Source organism: Alligator mississippiensis, chromosome 10 (genome assembly GCF_030867095.1).
Source record: "Alligator mississippiensis isolate rAllMis1 chromosome 10, rAllMis1, whole genome shotgun sequence".
Classification (NCBI taxonomy): Eukaryota; Metazoa; Chordata; order Crocodylia; family Alligatoridae; genus Alligator; species Alligator mississippiensis.
The window spans coordinates 12976380-12991060 of NC_081833.1; the positions used below are offsets into that span (position 1 = coordinate 12976380).

At 43.1% G+C, this 14681-nt stretch overlaps 1 protein-coding gene and 1 long non-coding RNA gene across 14 annotated transcripts in view; one reads left to right on the forward strand and one right to left on the reverse strand.

Annotated features, from left to right (window-relative positions):
- Window positions 1-2407, forward strand: part of FBRSL1 (fibrosin like 1) — a 677688-nt gene extending 675281 nt beyond the window's left edge. For all 12 annotated transcript variants that reach the window (XM_014598480.3, XM_014598485.3, XM_014598481.3 and 9 more), the window contains one exon: window positions 500-2407. In XM_014598480.3, coding sequence (XP_014453966.1) covers window positions 500-1733 — 1234 coding nt within the window. In that variant the 3' untranslated portion in view covers window positions 1734-2407. The remainder of the gene's footprint in view (window positions 1-499) is intronic.
- LOC106739023 (uncharacterized) overlaps window positions 1-14681 on the reverse strand; it is a 51848-nt gene that overhangs the window by 3210 nt on the left and 33957 nt on the right. The window contains exon 3 of one of the 2 annotated variants that reach the window (XR_009455129.1): window positions 5288-5473. The exons of the other annotated variant lie outside the window; for it this stretch is intronic. This is a non-coding gene — a long non-coding RNA (uncharacterized LOC106739023). Of the gene's footprint in view, window positions 1-5287; window positions 5474-14681 lie in introns of those variants that run through there. 2 annotated transcript variants of the gene reach the window in all.

Here is a 14681-nt window from a genome sequence, read left to right on the forward strand (position 1 = left end):
ATGGAAGATCTACATAACTTGCATAGCACTCAACATTTTCATGGTCTCATCCGTGCACATTCTGTAGGTAGTGAGTTGAGGTGATATATTGTCCCAGCCACAGAAATAATCATTATGGTAGCAATGAATAAATACAGTCTACACAAATGAGGGTTTTTAAACATTCCTCTAGCATTCCTAACTTTGTCATCATGCAGTAATGTACTGCCCTGTCCTGAAAGGAGGCTAAAGTTTAAAACTACATAAAGTCATTCATGAATTCGGGTCTTGACTATTCATCCATAATTTTGGAAGTCACTAAAGTGCATATTTAACAGTCTTTGTCCAGGAAGTGGGTAAAATAGTGCTGTGTGTGCCTGATACTAGCCAAGCTTGTAGTTCCTCTTTTCACAGTAACATACCACTAGAGATCAGTGTTGTTCATTGCTGGCATAGGATTGTCCACACACATGCATGCACTCATTTACATAAAACAATAAAGTGTTTTCTCTTTACACAGAGATCTCATGGATAAAAACAGACATTCAAACAGATCTTCACCGGCATCAGCTCCAGTGACCCATCAGATCAGCAACCTCATCCGCAGCAACAGCCAGACCTCCAGCGATCCCATCAGGCAAGTTAGCATTGGTGAAAGAGACAGGACAAAAGAACCAGAGAGAGAACACCCTGACCGGCTGAGGGAGCCATCCATCACAGAACACAAGATAAAAGAGAGCCGTTCCCCAGTGAAGGAAACTCCAAGCCATGATAAGAGACCCTCAGAGGACAACACAAAGCCAGTAATTCAGTCTGTATCTCCTTACAGCAAACCTGCACTAAGTGAGAGCTTGAAACTTAGCAATTTAATGAACAAAGATATGGATAGAAAGACAGAGCTTTCAAGCGACCTCCAGAAGATGAAGAATGACATTAAGGTCAAAGAGGAGCGGAAGGAAGACAGCGATGTCCTGGTGGTGGGATCTGAACCATCCCAGCACTCCAGAACGGTGGAACATCCCCCGCCGCCTTCTTTGCACGCTTTATCATTGCCCCACTCTATGGCTGCCACTATGCCTATCTCCATGGGCAGCGTCCACCAGATGAACAACATGAATGTTTTGGACCGCAGCAGAATGATGACACCTCTCGTGGGTATGAATCCTTTGTCAGGAAGGGAGAGACTGCCACACCCTGGATTTTCTTGGGACCCAATAAGGGACCCCTTGCGAGATGCCTATCGGAGCTTAGACCTGCACCGTCGAATGGACTTTCAGCTCCGGACAGACCCCATCCATAGGTTCCCCGCCACCTCTGGGTTTTATGACCACGAGCGTTCTTACAGAGACAGGGAACCGCATGACTATAACCACGAAAACCTTCTAGAAGCCCGCCGAGAACAGGAGCGGTTGCGGCAAGTGGAGGAGAGGGAGCGCTTGCACTTACGGGAAGAACTTGAGCGTGCCAGAATGCACCACTTGCACTCATCCCCTATTGAAAGTCATCTGGCACATGTGCCATCCTTCATGCCTCATTTAAGCGGGATGCATTACCCCAGACTCAGTCCATCCACTGCCATGCACAATGGAATTTTAAATAGGAATCCACCAACTGCAGCATTGAGTGCCCCACCCCCTTTGGTACCAGCAAGCAGCACTAGACCTGCCTCCCCACGCAGGACTACCCCACTCACAAACTCCGAGTCCAGGGACTACTCCCCCTCTAGGAACCCCAAAGAAGTAGAGGCACGATAGTCCCCAACATGGTGAATTTTAAACTCGCCTGTATCCTACAACAACAACAACAACAGAAATCTTTTACAAAATGCACTGCTGTAAACTTTTTTTTTTTTTTTTTAATGTAAAATTTGTAGAAGTTAAGCACAGTTCCATAAATAATGGGGTCAGGGGTTATAAACTTTCCAACAAGAAGGTTGCTGAGAATGGGAATTTAATATATAGGTATGGACTTTTTTTCCTTTTTTTTTTTTTTTTTTTTTTGTTGTTTCTGTGCTAAAATGAATTAAAATATCAAGTTTGTACATTTTTTCCCAAATGTGAGAAACATTTTTAATGGATTTGTATTTTTTTTAATTTTGTGCTCTTTATTCACTTAAAGAAATTTTGCTTTGTTTTTAGTTAAATTTGCATTTAAATGGCCTCAGATCCTTAAGAAAAATACCCAGGGTTTCATAAAAGTATTATTTATGGAAATACTGTAGTTTCTTACAGTCCACTGTGAGGTTCCCTTACTGAGGCCAAACGATTACTTATCTTGGTACTTTGGAACCGAAGTTACAGATATATATTAAAATATTAATAATAATAATAATAATGTACAAAACTTTGTTTTTTGCCTTATTATATTATGCAGAAATTTAAGAGGAATTTTTTTTGACTTCTTGTTTTAAACAAAAAAAAAAAACAAAGACAACAAACTGTAAATATTCTGTTAATATAAATGTACACCAATATTAAATTCTTAACATAGGTAGACTTTATAAAAATGGTTTCTAGAACCACGCTGGTTATTTGTTACCATGGTTACAACTCATATTCTTGTCACAGTCAGAAATTCACACTCAGAAAGCTACGTGCAGCATATATACTTCAACTATGCAAGAACTTGGAGGCAGGTCTTAGTGGATGTTGGGGGGAGGAAGGTTAAAAATAAAATAAAAAAAAAAAACACAAAAAAAACAAAAACAACCCCAAAAAAACCCAACTCGCAACTATGGAGACAGAATGGAAATGGCAAGTGAACAGGAAGAAGGATGCTTGTGTTTAACAAAAAAAAGAGAGAGAGAGAGAGAGAGACTGAATTTTTTTGTACAAACACAAGGGACAGTTCGCCAAGGAGAGAGAGACAGAGACAGACAGAGGGGGAGAGAGACAGACAGACAGATATGCTCCTGGAAGGGGATTTTGGTTTCCTACTTTTCAAGCTGGCAAAAGCAGATGGAACTGGCACAGTATCATGTGGCAGACCCTTTCTTTAATTTTTTTTTTCCTTTTTTCCTCCTTTTTTTGTGTTGTGGGCAGGATCGCTGGCAAGCAAGGACAATTTTCTGTGGACCCCTTGTGCTAATTGTGCAGTGTTCTTATTGGAATCTGTATACAAGACAAAGTAGAATTTTAGGAGTGCAAAAAAAAAAAAACGTCTAATGGTTGATTAAAAAAGCAAATTCTGATTATATTATCTATAGTACATGAAGACCATAAGCAAATGTTTGTTTCAGTGTGGTTCTGCCTTGAACTGCTTTTTGGCATGATTTATTTTTTATTTCCAATTTTACTTTTCATTCATATGTAAATTTTGCCATGTTTTACTTGCTGTACCATCCCCCCCTCCCTTATTTTATTTTTCAGTATCCATGTTTTATATATCCTGGGCTTTTACTCTCTAGTTAATTCAGCCATCCGCTACTATTTTCTTGACTCTGTATCTCGTTTCCCCCACCCCATCCTCCCCCCTGCACCCCCTGTAATTTTAAACATTCAGTTTCCTTGTAGATCAATGAAGATAAATACAACATTGATTTTGGATGAAAAAAGTAGTTGAGTGTTTGTGTGTCATAGCTAGTCCTGCCGACTTTGAGGCTAATGGTTTATCGACAGCCGTGCTGAGCACATTAATACAAGCAGTGCTTCAGTGGGTTCATGGCCCAGCCACTATGTGATAAAGGAGCTGCTGTTGTGGGATTTTTGTTCCACTTAAACCCTTTCCATGGCTAGCATCTCTTTCCCAAAAGAAACTTTCACACTGGCCAAGCATTTCACTCTTAGCATTCCTGACACTGTCCCACAACTAAGCACTTTGAGAGCTGTGGTATGTTTAGCATAAGCTTCACTCCATACAGTGGGGCAGCTTCTTAGGTGGCCATATTTTAATACAGCTGCTAGCTGGAATCTTAAAAATAAAATGAATAAACTGCGTGTCTCAGTAGTACACATAAGTTATGCCACCATGCCGATTGGTTTGCTAAAAGGCTGCAATATCTGGGTGATTATAGGAAAAAAAAATACAGGTGCAAGCATTTCAGAAGCAAACTCTCTTCAATAGCTTCCTTGAAGACCACTGCTACTGGCCTACGTGTAAGAAAGTTACAACCCTGAAGTTCTTTATGCATGTGCATTCTCATTTGCTTCTACAGATTTTCCCGCCTAGGCTGATATGAAGCATTTACAGGATGGGGAAATCATTCTGACACCTCTTTCTCTCCCCTCCCCACCCCACACCCCGTAAATAAATGATTCAATATACAGGAATTATATTGAAGACCACTGTACACAGCTCCTCTTTTTTAAATTGGTGCATGACTAAATTAGGAGGAGTTTTAAAAAACAAGTTAACATTACATACAGAGTCTTTATACTGATGAAAGAGTGAAAATTAAATAGGCATTAAAATTCTGCACCTGCTTTCACAGCTCACCTAGGGGAAGTGCATCGCACATGGTGGAAATGAGAAGTTTGCTGGCTTTGGAACAACAGAGAATGCTTCCTGGAGAGCACTCTTCGGGCTTTATACATCGTGGGTGCAAAGTGCCAAGGCTGCAAATGATTGAATAGAGCCTCAGAGCTGGCATGGCCTAGCCAACAGCCTGGTGGCAAGGGTGCTTCTGTGGGAGGCAGGGGACTGAGGCTGAACCCTCACGAACAGGAGAGCTCCTGGTCCCCTAGCTCCCATGTGAGTTCTCCCCTCCTTGGTGCTTGCCTAGCAGGTGGTAGCTCAGGGATCTCAGCTGAGCTGCTCACCACAAACTTCAATGAATACCTGAAATGCTGTGTGCAAGCCCTGCAGATTTTGTCTTTTCTTTTCCAGCCAAGAGCTAGGCAATATGAAATTAAGCTCTCCACCCCAGAAGCTGAAAGCAGCTCCGGGACCAAAACTCAAAAGGACCAGCTTCAAGGCAAAAGCACCAAGCCACCACCTTGAAGAGCCAGGTTCCTGCTAGGGCCCCCTCTCCCACCAGGCTCAAATTGAGCATCCTGGTAGCCTTGCTTCAAGAAGTAGCCAGGACAGAGCAAGACATTGTCCCTGGGCTGCCTGTCTCAGGTGGTCACTCATCAGATTGAGCTCTTACACAGGACATATGAGGCCCCAGTTTTAGACTCGCCCCTCTCTGCTGCCCTCTTGCCCCTGAAAGCCTCGTCAGCAACAAGTAAGACCCAGAGAAATTGATGGATTAAGTTAGTGTTGTAATTCTCTACCCTGTCAGAAACTGATCTGCCACCTTGTTTGACCTGCCTTTTACAGTGGAGACGAAGATAAGATTAGTATCTGATATCTCTAGCATGGCTGACAGAACGCAGGGGTCTACCTTTCAAACGCACACAGTTGTCAGCAAGCTGATTGCACATGTTCATTCCACAACTAACATTTGGTCCATGTAAGACTTAAGAAGGCCTTGATGCCTGGCTATGGGGAGACACCTAAAGAGTTACCTCTTACCTCTTGCACCCACATGACTGGAGAATTTCTTACGATGGATCTGGTGACAGATGGAATACCAAAAGGAAGTCAGCAATTTGCCATATACTGTATTACAGAGCACGGCTGTTACATTTTCACATTATGAGTCATTAATAATGCTTCACTAGTGTGGAATTCCACAGCGCTACAGATCAGTTTTCACAGAAATACAGTTCATTATGATTAATAGTATTGTTAACTAGACACAGAAACAAATCATCTCAGCCTTACTCCTTACCCCACTGAACCTCCTCTTCCTAATAGAAAACTCTTACATAGGACCTTGCTAGTTATTTTGCTGTTTAAATACCATTTTGCTTTCCACCCCACGTACTTTTCATTCTTCAGATTTCACACGTTGCCCAAGATATTTTCCTTACTCATTAGTACGGGGGGGGGCAATTATTTTGGGCAGAGGGGTGGCTTACTAAGTTTTGCCAAGCCATCAAGGGCCACATGATAGGCAGCCAGGGGCAGATAAATATTAATTTTCTAAATTTTTTAGGGGCCCTGCAGGCCGGATAGAATGGCTTGGCAGGCTGCATCCGGCCCCTGGGCTGCATTTTGCCCACCCCTGCATTACTAAGTGCCCCCAAAGGACAAATGATAGTTATGGCTGGCAATGAGGAAAGAGAGGATGGGATTTAAGTTTCATTGTTTGCAAAGGACAGCATCCCAACTGGAATGCAGTTAGTTTTCCAGAACGTGGTTTATTGGATATACTCTCTTCACTTAAGAAACACTGATACAGGCAATTTTTTTCTTGCCTGTACCAACAAATAGTGAGAGGGTTAAAAAGTGAACTGTGTATCTAGACTTCAGTAAGCTAAGTAGAAACACTGGCTTAAGGAACAAAAACTAATTCCTGAAGGTTCCTTAAAATTATGCACAAAATAATTACCAATGACGCATTTGTACTGATGATTTGTTCTAAGTTACAGAGCAAATTGTTATGGCACAGAACAAATGTGTGGGGAGCATCCACTCTACCTTTTAATATGTCAAACTCATGCACACATGCCCAAGCATATCATAGGTTATCAAATAAAACTACATGGCCTTGATTACTATAACTATCTTCTGGCTTCATTATGACTTCCCCAAGGGAGCAAAGGAAAACAATCCTGGAGCCAAAATAACCAAAAATGGAAAGTCCCAATAGTATATAATAAATCAGGGAAACTCTTTGAGCATCAAGGCCTCCTTTTCTTTTCTAAGAGCCACATCAGCCTCTGCCTTCTTCAGTTACTCTCGTTTGAACTAGTCAGACTTTGGGTTGGACTAGATGCCCTTTCAAAGAAGAAGAAAAAGATAATCTCACCAGTAAGAAACACAAAGGCACCTTTTCATTGGCTTATACTTAAACCAAGAGGCATTGCCATTTCTACTTTAAGAAATTTCTTCAAGACACAGTAACGGAAGTGTTAACATTTCATATTAAAGTAGCCGACTCTACTGCACATGTGAAAAGACACCTTCCTATCTAGGTTGCTTGTCTGAATTAGACTAGATTATTTGCCATGAGAAACAAAGTAATTTAAACGATGTGGGAAGAAAGAAATATTTCCAAACCAGCAGACATGAAGAATTTTGCTGAGCAACAGGCACACTGATAGGCTGGCTTAAAACTTGGAGATAAAGCTGGACAATTGTGGTTAATATGCAGAAAACACAGGGTGCATCTACATATGCAATTAATGTGAATGAATATGCTCCAGCTCAATTTGAGCCAAAGTAAACTAATCCCAACATCACCATCTTCACATGCGTTTAAGAGCAGTAATTTACAAGTGGTATCTGGCAGTGCAGTAAATTAGTCTACTTTGTCCTAATTGTCACACGTGTAAATGGTGATGCTTTACTGTGCAGCATATTAGTCTGCTGTACAGTAGACACACCCACTAGTTTACAGACTACCTAAGGAGTTGGCGTTAAGGGAACCTTTAACTAAACACAGAATAGACTGGCTACATTACCTGTTGAACTAACCTTGGAGGTTTCTAATGCATTCAAGTATAGCTGGTGAACAGTCTTATGTGCACCATTTCCTTTAACAATGACTGATTCCATTAAAGGGATCGGTCCTTGCTCCTCTATCCTTGCCTTCACATCTTATTCCTAATCAGACACTTCTCATAGATCAACTTCTCTCTCTTCTGACGGCACAGAAATCTACCTCTCCCTCCAAACAGTTTCACTTACCAGCTACCTGGGACACATCATCTGGCATTGCCTGGCTGAAATCAAAGGTGCCCAAAGAACTTATTTTTCCTTCCCCCTCATTTCTCCATTGTTGCACCGAACATCTCAGGCAGGTTGCATTCTTGGGTCCATGATAATAATAAAAACACAAATATCCATTTCTATCCTCTAGCTGATTCCAGCAGCCTTCTTGCTATATGCATGCCCTCTATTAAGAATGCTAGAGTGCTTTTCCTCACTAGCCAGGATGGATTTCAGCTTCCTTCTGTACAATTTCTACTGCCCACTGTTTCCCCCCTTCTTGTTGCCTGCCATATTGAACTCAAACTACCCTTCAGTGCCCTTAAATGTGCTGGTCCATTTTGGTCTCATTTTATTTCTTACATTTCTTCTTCAATCTTATGTTTCCTTCTCCCTTTCCAGCCAGTGGACTCTTTCCCTGTTGTCTTTGCCCAGTCCCTGTATACCAGGTTCAGACCCTTCCCTTCCTTAAAACCCTCCTGAACATTCATACCATCCACAGGGCACACAACAGTAGCCTTAGTACTTTTTGCTTGGACAAATCCAGTAAGAAGACTCACACCACCACATAGCTAACTTTTCAAGAGGTCAGGCAGCCATCTGTATTTAATCTATTGTATACATTCATTCTAGGTGACTTCCAGGTACCCATTTGAATGAAGCAATCACTCTTTATCTCAGCTGTTTTCAAAGACCAAGATAGGCTGTAGACTCTTGAGGGTCAGAAATGGCAACACAAGACTCCCCCAGGCCTCTCCTGCTGCAAGACAATTGATTCTTTGTCTTGCTGAAGGAAAGCTTAATACAGAAGGAACTGCTTGACATCCCCATGATCCTCAGTACATTCAAGCAGCTAATTCCAATCCCTGATTTAGGGAACAGCCTCTTGATTTCTGACAAATTTAATCGGATTTTCAATCTCTCACAGAAAGAATTGGTGTTACGGTGCTCACACTGCACTCTCAGGAGAGGACGCGGAGCACAGCCAATGAGGGTTTTTGACTGCACGACTGGTACAATGTTCACAAGCCTGAATGTGGGATCTCTGCAGTGCTTTGTGTTAGCAGATGCTGGTCCACCCCAGGAAGCAAGGTTACAGATCCAAATTTCTCAGTGCTTTAAACTGAAAGGGGATAATTTCCCTATTAATTCATTTATATGAGTTTCTAAAGACAAATTTCCTTGGGCTGGCTGGAAGAAGTCTAGCCTGGGAAACAGATAAATCAAGCTTAGATTCAAATTTTCTGGAGTCAGTAGCCTTGGCATTAGCTCCAAAAGAGCATCAACCTTTACCTTTGTAAAGAGCAATATGGTGGATGCTAGAGTCAGCTCTTAACCTAGAGTTATTGCAAGTCAAGCAACACTTCATACTGAGTTAGCTCCTTTTTGACCCTGTACATCCACAAAGAAATCAGAAAGCTAAGATGTCATCACCCCTACTGAGTTCACACAGCTCTTTCAAGCCACTGAAATCAATATTTTATCAAGAAGATGCCATTCCTGGCCATACTCTGTATTAAATGAAACAGAAGAAATAAAAGTCGGGGAGAACTGCAACAGGCCTAAATTACAGACTTCCATTTCCAAACATAAATGAAAAGCCAAATGGTAGCATGAAGCTTAACCTGGGGGGGATGCGTTTTCAAAGCAGCCTGCAGCTGAAGAAAAGGGGTTACCTTCCACTGCCTCGGACACCTGCTGTTGAAAGAGCAGTTAGAGCAATCTGTGCAGAAGTGGTAAGCAACCTCCTCGCAGGTGTCAGCAAAGCAATTTCTTTGTCTTCTTGTAAGAGCCTTCTACCCCATTAAGCATCCCTAATTACAGTATTTATCAGCAACTAGCCTGTCTTTGTTCTCTTCCCTTTTTAACTAGGACATGTCAAAACAGATATGCACGGTTGTCCCCCAGTTGAAAGAATCTGCATCCCAGGAACTGTATTTCTTTAGTGAAATTTTGATCGTGGGCATTTTTGCCATTAGTCTGCGCATCTTGCAGAGCTTAACCATTCATATATAGTATAACTAGATCTCAGTCACCTGAGATGGGGTTGGAATAGCACTGGTAGGCACTAAGAAAAGCTATGCAGGTAACTGAGAAGAGAAAGTGGATGTCCTATTCTGTGCCGTCATCTAATCAGCTGCTCTCCCACTCCAACTTCCCGTTATCCCATCACCAAAACACTTTAGGGGAAAGCTGCTTCAAGGACTTGATAAGAAACATCCCTCACTTCCCCAGAGAGTACTGAAAGCATAGAGAGTGTCAACATATCACAGGCCCCAAAACAAGATGGGCCTCCCTCACACTTGCACTCAGTTGGCCTGTCATCATTTTCACTAGCTGCTCTTTCAACGGGATGGTCTTCAAGAGGGTTAGCTAAGCAAAACACCAGCCTTTCCCTTGCCAAAATTAAATGGAGCTGCACTGCTGTCAGAGGTGGCCCGGGAGCCCCAGAAGTGTTGGAGACACAAAGGAAGGACTCCACAGAGCGCACAGTTGCCTAAACTAGCTAAGACTGAAGTGCCCAGACCCAGATCTTCCATACCATTTGCAAGAATTAGACACCAACAAAAAAATATATAGCTTAGTGCTAGTCACACATCTAAGAAGTGGGTGAACAGTGTTCAAACACCCCCCTCCTCTGCCCGATTTGGAGCAGAACTTGAACCCAGGTCTTCCACATCCTAAGTGAATGCCTTAACTACCAGGACAGAAAGACAGATACCCCATCTCCAATCATCTTCTTGGCAAGCCAGAAGTCTCAAATTAGGCAAAGGAAAGGCCTGTTTCAAGGCTCTGTCTACAAACAACTCGTTATTTTTGAGGCAGCACCAGTGCTTATGCCCCTGCCAACCAGCATCCAGTTAGGCAGCAGCTAAGCCGCAGCTCTAAGGACACACGACAGGCACCTATGGATGTGTCCAAGTCCCTTTGAGGATCTGGGCCTTGGGCTACGTGCACATGCCCTACTCCACACTGACTCCTTTCAATCTGAGAAGGTCACGTGGGCATAAACCATGCAGTACCTCAATGATTACCTAGCCGAGAGAAGAGGGGTTAGGTAACCCCTCAACCCACATGTCAGTCCCATTTACTTTGCCTCTCAAGGAGTAGGGTGGGATGACATGTTGGGTGCAGTAATTACGCTGGTGAGTCTGACAGGGCTCACTCTTCAAACAAAGCTACTTGGTTCTACTTTTCTAGTTGAGACTTTTGTTTTTACAGAGTATTTCAAGTCGATGACAGGAAAGGGCTCAGATCTCCCTCAGCAGCCCCCAGGGATGTGTGTCACTGTGCTGGTGAGTGGCATCCTGACAAATGTCACAAGGATTACAAGTGCAGTGAGATACAGCTGGAGCGCCAATTCCTAGAGGACGTTTCCCAGCTTTGCGGTTGACAGCAGGATCATTTCAAATAAAAATTAAAGGAAAGCTCTTTTGTATGCAAAGCCAACACAAATCCAGTTGCTAGATAGAAAAAAAAAAAACGGATTTGGGGATGATTTTTCATTTCATTATTCAGAACCATATGTTGTTCAGATTGGCTGCAATTTTGGTTCAACTCAGAAGACCTCTGAGAAGGCAGGAACCTGTATGAGGATTATAACCAGAAGAAACAGAAATCTTTCCTTGGAAGGGAAATTGGTCTGGATGGTCTTGATACGGGATCCTTCCTTGGGGTCGGAGGAAAACAATGGTTATCAGTCATCTCAGGACAAGTATTTTATCCAGGTACACCGGTGTAGCTGAACTATCTCCTGGGCTATACATATTTTCAGGGTTACCTCCTGTAGGAAAAAGTGGCATTTCCTCAGGGCTGTAAACTGTAGAGCTGAACAAAACTGGTCTCCATGGGAAGGTAACTCAGGCACTGCTCTAAATGAGCAGCTTGGCAAGCACTGTCCCCATGAACGCTGGTTAAGACCCCCCCTCCCTTCACACATCCTGACAGCACCGCTGTCCCCATGTCCCATCTCCTGACCGTGGCAGAGCAAGCCAGACCCCCTTCTTGCAGCTCCTGATCCAAGACAGCCCCAGTCGATCCCCTCCAGTACATTCAATGGCCTTGAGAGCTGTGGATCCTTCCACAGACACGGGCACGATCCCTCCATTTAGACATTTAAGCTCTCCTTCTACAGTGTGAAATGGCTGCGTGCGCGCCCTTGTAGCTGCAAAACCAGTCTCCCCCTCTGGGGATCAACACCCCGCTGTCCTGCTGAGTCGGCAGCCAGACAGCCTGAAACAATACAGCAACTTAATGGAGCAAAATCACCATCAATGTTCCCCATTAAAAGTAATTTTTTTTTATTATTATATAGTGACTGTAATTTTCTCTCTGCTCACTCAAACATCTCACAAAATAAACAGTTTCTGTATTATCCCCTTGTAAATGAGACCACAGGATCGTAAACTTTAATTTGTTAGTTTTGGCCGCTCTCAGGTTTGGCAGACAATTAAACCAATTCATTAGTGAGTGCAGAGGCACATTTTTGGCGTTGCCTTGATGTGTGAGGTAATCCAGTGAGTTCACTGGATGGAGCAGGGGGAAAAAAAAAAAGAGCTTGTCATGCGACTCCTCAATACCGTACCACGTACTGTACCCGTACTGCCTGGGTACATTCTGCACATGGAGCTTTCCCCTTCCTTTTGCTCTGCACCATCCAAGATATGTGCCACCAGGGAGGTCAGAAACCAGTAGCAGGCTAAGCAGTCCTCTGGCCTGACCCACTGATCAAATGGATTAAATCAGATAGGTGATAACTGACGTTAAGGTTTAAATTTGGAGGTAAATCAAACCACCCCGGAACAGAACATACCTGAGCTCCGGGTAACTTTAATTTATACACAAACTTCAAAGGTCTCCCTAAAAAGTGACTTCTTTGCCTATGCGGTTCCTTGAATGGCCAAGCCGATTTCGGTATTCCCAGTTCTACCTAAAGAATCAAGCACAGGTGGTAACATTGGCAACATCTGTTCTCAGTTCTTAAAGTTAGCAAGGCTCCCGGTCACTTATGTTGTAATGAGGGCAGAGATTAAGTAACCAAGACCCTCAAACAGGTTAAAATCTGAGAACAGATATTTGCAATGAGGGAAATAATTTCTCCCCGCATTACAACATCCCCTTCATTGTAAAAGACTGCTTTGACAAGGCTTCTTTGAAGTAGGCCGCTGATCTGACCGGTTTCAAAACTGCAATCTGTTGAAACTTTCACTTGACATTTTACTCTGTACAAACAACGCCCCCCCACCCCCATAACTGAATTAAATCCTGTAGGTTTTGTTCTCTCCCGTGACTACCAATGCTTAACTACAGTTATCAGAGCAATGTCCATGAGCACTGTCAATAGCCTGTGAAGGCAAATGATCTCCATAATAGTCGAGCAAGTATGGATATTTGCAACTGGGGAATACCTGCCTGATTACAGCTCTGATATTTCTATGTTGGCTTAAACAGATTGTCTTGTTTCTTGTCTCTGGATTTACCCATTTACATCTGGGCTGGGCTTGGGGATCTATAAATAAGTTGGCAGGTACATTCTTAGAAGTAGATGTCAGATTTTCAGCCAATAGATTATTCCTCCTACTTCCCCAATATCTTCTTATATCTATGAAGGGACTTGAAATGGTTTTGGTCAGGTCTCTTCCAACCCTTTCATGCTATAAACCAGACCCTCTTAAACCTTATCTCCCCTTTCAGATGAGCATATGGCCCGCTGCCCGGTTCACTTAACCAGCAAAATGCTGGGAAGGGTTGTGAGGATGGTAATGGACCAGAGTACAGCCAGAGCTATACACTTAGATGAAAGGCTCTCCCTTGGTATGAGGGGGAGTGTGATGAAAGAAGGCTTTACTTGGTGTTTCCAACACCTCCACTCCCTTCTGGCTGTAAAGAGAAGGGGAGAAGGACCGTCCTGACCTTCCCTGCTCTACTCAACTCACTGGGTCCCCAGAGCTAATGAGTCTCTTGGGCCATCAAATCCAGTCCTCTGGTTTCTAGCTCAACTGGGAATCCCCTTTTGCTGGTGGAGAGGAGAACAATTAGATCCATCATTTATTTCCTATAATCTATGGAAAGGCAAAAGCTTATGAGGTTGGGGTTTTTTTTTTCCTAGTATGGGAAAACTATAATAATTGACTAATCTTTTGGCAAATAGACAAGGCCTGCACAAATTAGTTCAGCAGCTGTCTGAACTTCTGTCTCTCTGAAAGGGAAAGAGAAGGGAAATAAAACAAACAAAGACGAAACGGAGCCCTCTCCAGTCAGATGGCTCCCCCTGTTTCTCCATTTCAAATGCAAGGTTATCGGGTCTAACATCGCACTTTTAACAAATCAAAACATCTCAGCTCTAGCATTACGCGGGATGCTCCCAGGTCAAAGCCCATAGCTGTAAACTCATTAGTCTTGTCTTTTGCGAGAGAAGAAACAGTCCACGTTTCCCTCTCGCCCCCTTCCCGCTAATTAAAATTAAACCATTTCCTGGCCAAAAGTCATTCCTGCATTCATTCATCTCAATTCTTTTCTGTTTGGATAAACTGCACTCCGGTACTCCGAGGGTGTTAGGTACACAAACGATAAACTCTTAACAGGCGTGCAGTGTGTTATGACAGGCTCGGCAAGCTCTGAAAAGTGGTTCTTGGCAACACTGCGTGTGACGTGCAGCGCGGGCCCATCAGTCATATACGATCAGATACTGCAGAGCACTTGATGGACTATACAGGAGGAGGTTTACACATTTAGAAGAGAAAAGGCAAAACAAAAATAAAACCCAAAACACCCACACAACACATAGGTCTGTGTTGTCCAGCACGGCAATTGTTTATACACAAAGACCTACCACGTCAGGCACAGCTACTCATAGTTCAAGAGACTACCAGTCTCAGTAGATAAGTCTTTCTGAGTTTGTCACCCTCATCCCCAATACACAGATGTAGTGACCGGGGACAAATAAACCTCCAACTTAATCCAAGCAGCTTTTGTTCATGTCAGAGTAGAAAAGCACGTGCTGA